Source organism: Hippoglossus hippoglossus, chromosome 4 (assembly GCF_009819705.1).
Source record: "Hippoglossus hippoglossus isolate fHipHip1 chromosome 4, fHipHip1.pri, whole genome shotgun sequence".
Classification (NCBI taxonomy): Eukaryota; Metazoa; Chordata; class Actinopteri; order Pleuronectiformes; family Pleuronectidae; genus Hippoglossus; species Hippoglossus hippoglossus.
In genome coordinates, this window is record NC_047154.1 from 624821 (window position 1) to 634814 (window position 9994).

A 9994-nucleotide genomic window follows, 5' to 3' on the forward strand; every position below is an offset into this window, starting at 1 on the left:
AATATTCATATTAGGTCTTTCATGCTTATTAGCTCATTATCAGAATCAATTAGCAGAGTCACACTGAACACTGAACATTGTGTGTGCTGTTGTCAGAGTGGCTCTTCACTAACCTGAAGGTGGGTGGTTTAATCCCTGAGTCCTTTAGTCTCCATTCCTAAGTGTCCTTCGTCAAGACATTGAACTCCAAATTGCCCAACGGCTGTGCCAATAATGTATGAGCGTGTGTGTGAATGTGACTTGAACTGTAAAGTGCTTTGAGTGGTCGATTAGACTGAAAAAGCGCTCTAATAATATGGTCTAGTCCATTTATAATTTAGACATGATGTTCATTGATAATAGTTTACATTGATCCTTAAAAATAGAATTTAAATGAATAGAAAATGTATAAAACTATAGATAAAACTGTGAAAGCAACCAGACAAACTGGAATTAAATCAAAGCTCTCCTTTGAGAAACCTTATAGATTTCTGTACACATCAAATACTGAACAGCAACTAACAGACTAACATTATTGGCATTCGCTAATATGACATGTAGGACATAAGACTGCAGATCTCAACTGAAACAAGTTGAAAAGAAACCCTTCCCATAAACTTGCTTTAAACTCTTTCAGCTGAAGAAACACAGTCAGTCTCCATAGCAGAGCATGATAGGACAGTCAGGTCTACCAGGGAAATGTTGATCTTACACAGGCTCATTCTTCCTGACCCGTCCACACACACTGCTGCCGGTACAAGTCAGGCCAGTCAAACATGGAGTCAGCTCAGTGGTCGAGCAACCACATCCCCCCTTCGCCTCTCATGCTCCTTCTCTTTACTCCTGCAGTTCGTCGTGTGCCTCCCCGTTTCTCCATCCCTCCCACCAATCATGATGTAATGCCTGGAGGCAGTGTCAACCTGACCTGTGTGGCGGTCGGCGCTCCCATGCCTTATGTCAAGTGGATGACCAGTGAGGTGGAGCTGACCCGAGAGGAGGAGATGCCTATTGGCCGCAATGTCCTGGAGCTCACCAACATCCAACATTCTGCCAACTACACTTGCGTGGCCATATCCTCCCTGGGCATGATTGAGACCACGGCCCAGATAACCGTCAAAGGTGAGAAGCTGTGAAGGTGTGGGGTTGTAAGGTGTTTCTGGTACAATGTGATCTCATATTGCAGAATTTAAATATATTAATAATTTTACTGTTTTAAAGTAAAAAAATAAAATAATAATATTAGCAATAATAATAATAATAATAATAATAATAATAATGGATAAGTATTTCCATTTACTAAAAGAAAGAAAAAAATGTTTCAAGACAGCAACTTTCATAATTTATCAATTACTCTTACGCTTAAAAAACATAAATAATCAATAAGGCCGAAGGAATTATGGATTTCAGGCTCCACAGCAGACATACATTTACAACAAAGCCTTAGGTCCTCAGTAATCCCTCTTAATCAACTCATAAAAAGAGTTCAGCTTCATTATTAGTTATTTTCATTCATGTGCATGTGTGAAAATCTCCTGAATAAAGAGTCATACATTCATGGAAGGTGAAATGGATTTGCTCTGACAGAATCTTGATACTCGATAAAACTCCTTTCAAACTGCATTATTTCTCTTTATGATTATTTCATCATTAGATCACTAGCAGTAGTGGACTGATCACTAGCAGTGGTGGACTGATATGGAAATTAACACAAGTACATTTATAGTACACTGATGAAGGTTACATTTGTTCTATGTTAGGTTGAAAACATCCTACTTCCTACTACAAACACATCAACTGAGCTAAACCTGAGTCAACACTTGGCTGCTGCTGACTTGACTTGCTGGCCTACACTGTACATGCTGGGCTTCAGCTCATGCAGAGAATAACAAAGAGAGAGAGCTTGGGAGATGGGAGCAAGTCACACAGTGAGCTCAATGATCATTAGCCTTTTAACATGTGGATACTATATACACCGTCCCATCCAGGCTATCCTCTGTAACTCAGTACAGTCTCCCTTCTAGTTTCTCTGATATCTCTGTGTATTTGATCAGATGTTTTAGTTCCCCTTGTTGTCTACACTATTGATTCTCTAAGTTGTCTTAGTGTGAACTTACCACCTCTTTCATGTTATAATTTACATTTTTAAATGTAAAACTAATGGATCCTGATCGTGGTGGCAGCTGCATGATATACAATATGCCTACTCACATATTCTACCATAACTGGCAATAACTCCTCCATTTCAATTCTCATTGCTGCTCCCTTCATGTCTATCTGACATTTTCTTATGTATAAATACTTTAAACATTGATACACCTTCCATTATGCTAAAAACTGTTTCTTCTAATCAATGTTGTAAATATTGTAATTTTATTGATGTGTTCAGCTACATGCGGCATCTATTGCATTTCTGTCCGTTCTAGGAGAGAGATACCTCACATGTGGCTCTCTCTGAGGTTTCTATGTTTTTTGTTAGAATTTTTTTTTTTTAAACATTTTTCTTAGTACAGAGGATGTTGCACCTCGTTGAGACAAATTGTAATTTGTGAATATGGGCTATACAAATAAAGTTTGTCTGATTGATTGATGGATACGATTGCTGTGAACACAATCCAAGCATCCTAACATGTTAAGTTATTATATAAATCGAAAAGAGAAGAAGGGTGAGATAAAAGATAGTATGAGGAAAGGTGGCAAAATATCCCAAGCTGCGTCAACAGCAATCAATAAAGAAGATCATTATTCAACTGACATTAAAGTCCAGACAGTGACATGTACTCATTTGATAAACAGTGCATCACTATCAGTGCACTGTGAAATTGTATAATCATCCTAAATGCCAGGTTCACATGTCTGTACTGAAGACCTTTATGTCAGAGAGATGAAAAAGGAAGAAGACTGACACTTGTCTGACTCTCTCATCTGTCTCTGCTCTTTAACAGCTCTGCCAAAGCCACCTGCCTCCCTCATTGTGACCGAAACTACAGCAACCAGTGTCACCCTGACCTGGGACTCTGGTAATCCTGAATCGGTGTCCTACTATGTAATTCAGTACCGCCCCAAACTGTCTGAAAACGGCTTCCAGGAAGTAGATGGAGTAGCCACCACCCGATACAGCATCGGCGGCCTCAGCCCCTTTTCCGAATATGAATTTCGCGTAATGGCTGTCAACAACGTCGGCCGGGGGCCTCCCAGTGGTATTGTGGACACTCGTACAAGTGAGCAAGCACCCTCATCCCCTCCTCTTCACGTCCAGGCGCGCATGCTGAGTTCCAGCACCATGCTGGTTCAGTGGGAACCTCCAGAGGAGCCCAACGGCCAAATACGGGGCTACAGGGTCTACTACAGCTCCACGCACAATACCCCACTAAGCGCCTGGCAGAAACACAACACAGATAACAACCAGCTCACCACCATCTCAGGCCTGACCACAGATATCACATACAGCCTGAGAGTACTGGGCTTTACCTCAGTGGGAGACGGACCTCCCTCTGATGTTCTGCAGATCAAGACCCAGCAGGGAGGTGAGAACAAGCAAATTCTGAAGATGTTACAGTCAAAGTGTATTTTCAGCATCATACTACTGGGTCAGGTGTTTGCTGTATCCCTTTGTGGCAACAGCAGAATTTAAAACACAACTTGCCAGTTGCCTAATTACAACAGAGCTACATTAGTTCTAAGTTGAAGTCATGTCTGTGTCTAGCTGATGAATGTTCAATCATTTTAACACTTAAACGTTTTGGTTTGGTTAAAACAACCCCTGATGTTTTTACCCAGTCAGTAAGGTCCTTTATAGAAAACACTAAACTCTGGTATAGCCCAAACAGCTGCACCTATTTTGTTTGAAAGGAAGGTCTTGGACTACATAGGTCTGAAAGTAAATGGTACAACCACACAATTTTATTAAAGGTTCAGTGTGTAGATTATATGAATACTATATAGGGATAGTATGTTACAGGAATAAACCTACAAATGTAGTTTTCAACTTTGTGAAAAATGTTGCAACAATTTACCTGGGTGGGCTGATCATGCATAGTCTTATAGATTCCAATAACTGGAAGTCAATCAATGGGGGTGCTATCTTTAATGCTCAGCCCATTCTGTTGAGGCTGAACACAAATATATGACGAAAAACATTTTAAATAAGCAAGTAAATAAAACTCAACATAACAATAAAGGAAAGATTAACCAATACCTCAATTTATAGAAAAGAAAATGTAATCCCTCTCCTGGGCATCTTTTGATGAGAGTCAGTGTATTATGTATTAGTTGTTTAGCATTAAGCCTTATAGGCAGCTGTTGGATTCATCACAGTTACATAACATGGGCTCAACCTACAAACATTCTAGTTTTGGGGCATAATTGCCAAATTTACCAAACAATAAATTAAATTTATATTGGTATGGTATATTACCTATTCAGCAGAAAACTGGAAACATTGCTGTTGGTCTGAAACCCTTTGTCTCTCATCAGAGATTTACATCTTGGAGGCACTACCAGTGTTTATTCTTGTTTCTGTCATCATATGTCTCATTTTGCTTCAACTTGTCGCATTTTCGCTTCTTTGATGACGTTGGTATATGCTCCCTTGTTTCATCTGTTGTAAATGTATATGTATGATCCTTCATTTAGCGTAATTTAGGTTAGCAAACTTCTGACAAACTTTTAATCACATTTTTGCAAAGAAAATCTTCATAATGTTTATATTCTGCTTTCAAGTATATATGTTTTTTTGCATTTTTCAGTTATGTGCATCAGCACGTGAGTTTAGGGGTTTAACCCTGATGAGTCACACAGTTAAAAACTTTTAAAGCTGCCCTTTGGTGTGTTTGTAATCCAAAGTTCATGAAGTAAAATGAAATTAAAAGCAAGTGACAGTGATCACATCTAATAGGCCTACCTGCAGAACAATTCTAACAAAGGTTATAAGTAATACATTAATAATAATCTTGGCAGTTTGATTAAAGTCTAATGGCACATGTATGTATTGTTAGTATATGAAAGATATAGACTTCTTCGTATACTGACAGCAATACTACACTTAACAAATAGTTGAGAGTAACTGTTCTTGGCTACACTGTGGTTACTGGAAACATCAACAACAAGTCATCTACATAGGTTATACCTGCATGGATTATTTTGTCTCCATTGGAAACCACAAGTTAGAACACATGCTCTTGTTCTATCTATACATCCTCACACTTGGCCATATCATTTACAACAATAACCTTACCTGTGACCTTACTTTTAACAGTCACATCAAAGAAATCACAAAATCAGCATGTATCACCTCAAAAACATGACAAAAAAGAAACTTGGAAAAACGGATTCATGCTTTCATTTTGTCTCTCCTAAAATTGACTACCGCAATGGACTTCATCCCTGTTCTTCAATCTCTGCACTGGCTGCCAGTAAACCACAGGATTGAGGTTTTACTGCTCATTTTAAAAAACTCAAATACCTACCAGACATGTTAGTCCAATTTAACCCTGCGAGACCTCTGAGAACACTGGGGAGTGGTCTGCTTGTGGTGCCAAGGGCAAAGTGGAGAAGCATCTTTTAGTCACTATGCAGCACAGTGCTGGAACCCAATGCCTGATCATCGTTGGAATGCTCCATCCATTGAAGTTTTTAGGTTGAACTCAGCTTTTTAACAAGGTCATCATTGTATGTTTATCCATTTTTATTGTATTATTTTACACAATTCTATTTCAACTTATTTTTACATTTTCAAACAAATTTCCTCTTTATGTCTTTAACATCGTTTAATCTTTTTTTTTACCAATCTTATTCTACTCTTGTAAAATGTTTGTTTTAAACTGTCCTTTCTGAGTTTAGTTTTCTTTTAATTTTGTCTCTGTGTGTTTTTTTTTTTTGAATGTCCCTGCACAACACCTTGAATCTACCACTGGGTATGATACGTGCTTTATACATAAAAATGACATTGCCTTGCTTTAAACCTACTCCTCAATGAAATGATTAGTTACTGTGCAGCTAGAGTTGTGAAATTCATTGATGCTTGGCTGTTTTTATCAAGCTACGTACTGATGTATGTTTATGGCTGCAGGAACTTATTAGTAGCAGCTTAACTGTCTAGCAATACTGTGTTACACTCACATCATTTTGAAGTTATATGAAAACAGAGTTGTCAAATATTCACCAGCTGAGGTGAATAGAGTTGTAATATTCAGGAGTGCATACAGTAATGTGGGTTTGTGTGTAATAAGAAGGTCCGACACACGACACAAGTGACTGACTGCACGAAGAGGAATAATAACAGTATTTCCTTCAAACACAGCCTGTTTGTCGGCTTACTGTGCATGGAGGGATTAAAACATGACATCACAGCAGAATTGCAGTAGAAGATAAAGCCACCCAGAGTCAGCCGCCCCACTTTATTTATTTGTGGAATAGAGTTCAGCACCCTTACAAGCTCACATAAATCATTTTGACTTGAGTGCATATAACAAAGTCTAGTAGTAACTGTATCAGAGTGAGAAGAGTCGGCTGGTTCTACACTTTTATCTGCACATCTCTGGGATTAAGGGGAAATTCTCGCAACACATGCCATCTATTATGTAGCTATCCATGATATCATATCATTAGGAGCAATGGGCTGTGTGTGTGTGGTGTGAATCAGCAGTTCAGGCAAAATAAATCACTGCTTCATTAATGGTAACTTCAAAGAACATTGGGACGGATGTACTTGGACAAGATACTGAACCCCAAATTGCTCCTGACAGCTGTGCATAAAGTCTATGAATGGTATCACAGTTTAAAGAACTGCATATAGAAGTGCTGTATGAATTCATGCGCGCATGCAACGTATACTGTAAAGTGCTTTAAGTGGAAAAGCGCTATAATAATTCAGTCCATTTACCATTTAACACCTGCACCAAAGTCTGCACTTCGGTAGGACAAAATCCCATTGTCAAGGTTTATAAAATGTAGATTTGTGGTTACTCATGGCCTTTGGCTACCTGTGCTGTGAAACATTTGACATGTCAGACATGTTGCTCTACGTTTGCTGTAAACTCTGATGTCACTTGTCAAAAATTTGTCTTAACTTTTATGGTTACCTCTTAGGACTTAAAGGTTCCGTGTGTAAGATTTAGTTGAAAGGGATCAATAGGCAGTAATGAATATAAAATAATCCTAGTGATGTTTTCACTAGTGTGTTTCATCTAAATTGTAGAGGGCAACATATATTAGCAGCTCACCCTGAATTGTATTTTAGAGTGTAATGTAAACTAGCAAAACAACATTTAAAAGTTACTTATGAAGACATATTGTGCATCATGGAGTGTGTTAGCTTGACTGGAGTCCCACTTCAGCTGCAACAAAGCAAAGTTAAGCAAGACCGTGTATCAAATAGCAGAATCCGTGAATGGCTGTAATGATGATCATATTAACATAGTTCAGTAAATGCCTGGCATTTAAGGCCATTATACAACTGTTAGATAATTAGATTCTTAGCTAAGTGACATCACCTTCATCAGCTTGGTTGCTGTTGTAATTATGGACGAGTATTGACTGCAGCCTTTCACATTCTGATTGACTGAACTCTCACTAAGATCTGACTTTCTTGCTTTTTATTTCCAACTATGAATACATCCTTCATTGCCTGCCTCTATTTCTATTTAGCTCTTTGAACCTCACCTGCTCTTTGTTTCTAACTCCAGTTCCAGCTCAGCCGTCTGGGTTTGAGGCTGAAGCAGAACTGGATTCACGCATCATGCTGTCATGGCTTTGGCCAGTTCAGGAGCCCATCATTAGCTTTGAGCTGCTCTACTGGGAGGCCAACAACCCTACAGACAAGGTAAACACCACCTTGAAAACATTTTCCTTCCAGTCTGATACTTTGATGGGAAGGATATTAGTGCTGAAACGGGTACATGGGTTTTTATTTATATTCCGTTGTTTTTGAGCTGATTTGCACAAACAGACTTGGAAGCTAAACTACACCTGCATCGGATTAACTTTTCTCTGGAAACATGTGACAAGATTAGATTGGATAGTTAATATATTCTTTGACAGAATCCTTTGTGTGTGGGTGTGTTTACACACATGGCTTTCTCTCCACAGCATCGCGTCACTTTCGAGCCCGCAGGTTTCTACGCAGTTGATGGTCTGAAGCCGGACACAGTCTATATGTTTTCCCTGGCAGCACGATCTGAGATGGGTTTAGGAGTCTTTACTAGGCCAATTGAGACCAGAACTGCCCAATCCAGTAAGTACTGCAGCCTTTTAACACCACTTCAACACAGGTTCAGTTATTTGGACTATATAAAAAGAAAAATGATCCATTGTTTACTCTTAGTTCTGGTCTGTTTCATGTTTAAAGTAACTTATTGCAAATAATCTAAGAGGAGTAAACATGAAGCCACATTTAATGAAAGGTAAGTCTTACACAAGATGTCATCCTGCATCATCAGCTTTCATGGACGCCATGAAAGAAAATTCTTAAATAAACATGATTTCTAGTTGTTTAAGAACCTGCTAAATTAAAACAACATGATACAAACACAACACACTTTTTTTGTAACTGCTTTTCACTGACTTATATACAGAATGCGTATGGCGGATACCATGGCTTATACAGCTCAACAGATCATGACTGTTTGTGATCAGGAGATTCATTTCACAATAGAGCTGTGAGCAGAGGGTACACTCATTAATTTACTACATGAATTACAGAGTTAAAGTCAAGCAAAAACAAGTGTCATGTTCACAGGTTCTCATTTATTAATCTGAATGATTGTCACCCTTGTCTCTTACCTAATATGAATTAGCCTGGGGCAGACAGAGAAGGGCAAGAGTAGAGAGACATCTATAGAGGTTGCATTTTGTCACTGAAGTGAATGTTGATCACCTGCATTTTGCCTCGGACCCCCTCACGCAATCACTGTAGTTGTGTTACAATTATTATGACTCAGGTTGTCCTTCCATCCGTCCCATTCTTGTGAATGTGATATCTCAAGAGTCAGCAGAACCTCCCATTTTAACCCCACCATCAAGGGCTGACTGGCCACCGGGAGTGCTGGGAGTTTCCCCCGTTGGCCACTTGACAATTGGGTGAACAAAACTATATAGTATTGAAATTATGAAAAAAAAAAAAACTGAACTTGAATATCGATGGTGTGTGCCTTTATCGTAAGGCCCATAATATTGTGTGGTTACTGGTCCAAACAGGGGGAGAGTGGGCCGTTTTAATATCATTGGCTGTGGCTGGTATCAAATAGTTTGGCATGAACATTCACGTGTTGCGTGTGTAAGTCTATACTGTGTTTTTGTCTGGTCTAATGCATGTTAAATGATAGCCTGGGAGCAGCCAGATGTGTGACAGGCTTTACAGTTGGTAATGCAGATTATTCACAGGCAGGACATAACAATACAAACACCCTGTGGTTTAAGAGAGAGAGAAAGGATGTAAGATGGAATGTGATCAAAACTTACAGCATACGGATATAGATTTTTTTATAGCAGTAACCTTCATTGATTTAGAAAGTAAAATGATGGATTCGGTCCTATGACAATCTGTTGTCCACAGCAGCTTTATGCTCTGACAGCTACAAAGGGCTCCCCCTCTTTACAAAACCAAATCTAACCCCTGGATAATGGCATCGACTATCATTTATGAATAAATATGTTGGCTTACTGCTTTGGGTCCGGGTTCAATGAAACAAGAACTACTTAAATGAAAAATGTTGGACTACTTTGGATTCTTAACCCGTTGTACTGTGTAGTTCAAATTAGCATGTTACTATGATTCCTGCCTACCATGCCAAATGGTGAAGTCTGCCTCTTTAGTCTCCCATACTATTAGGTCTAGTAGCCTAAAGGTACATTAATATAGCCTACACTTACAATTTGTACTAATATTAAAGGGTATTTTAAATTTTATGATTTATGAACATAAAAATCATAATCCTAAAACTAATTTCTCATGTAGGCATATTGTTGACAAAGAGAGTAAGGTGAGCTGATTACTTGAGGAGAGATTGTTAAAAGGTGT

At 38.7% G+C, this 9994-nt stretch overlaps 1 protein-coding gene across 5 annotated transcripts in view; it reads left to right on the forward strand.

Moving 5' to 3' along the window:
- Positions 1–9994, forward strand: part of ptprfa (protein tyrosine phosphatase receptor type Fa) — a 276413-nt gene that overhangs the window by 180310 nt on the left and 86109 nt on the right. For all 5 annotated transcript variants that reach the window (XM_034584044.1, XM_034584041.1, XM_034584043.1 and 2 more), the window contains 4 exons: positions 829–1098; positions 2922–3503; positions 7662–7798; positions 8065–8209. In XM_034584044.1, coding sequence (XP_034439935.1) covers positions 829–1098; positions 2922–3503; positions 7662–7798; positions 8065–8209 — 1134 coding nt within the window. The remainder of the gene's footprint in view (positions 1–828; positions 1099–2921; positions 3504–7661; positions 7799–8064; positions 8210–9994) is intronic.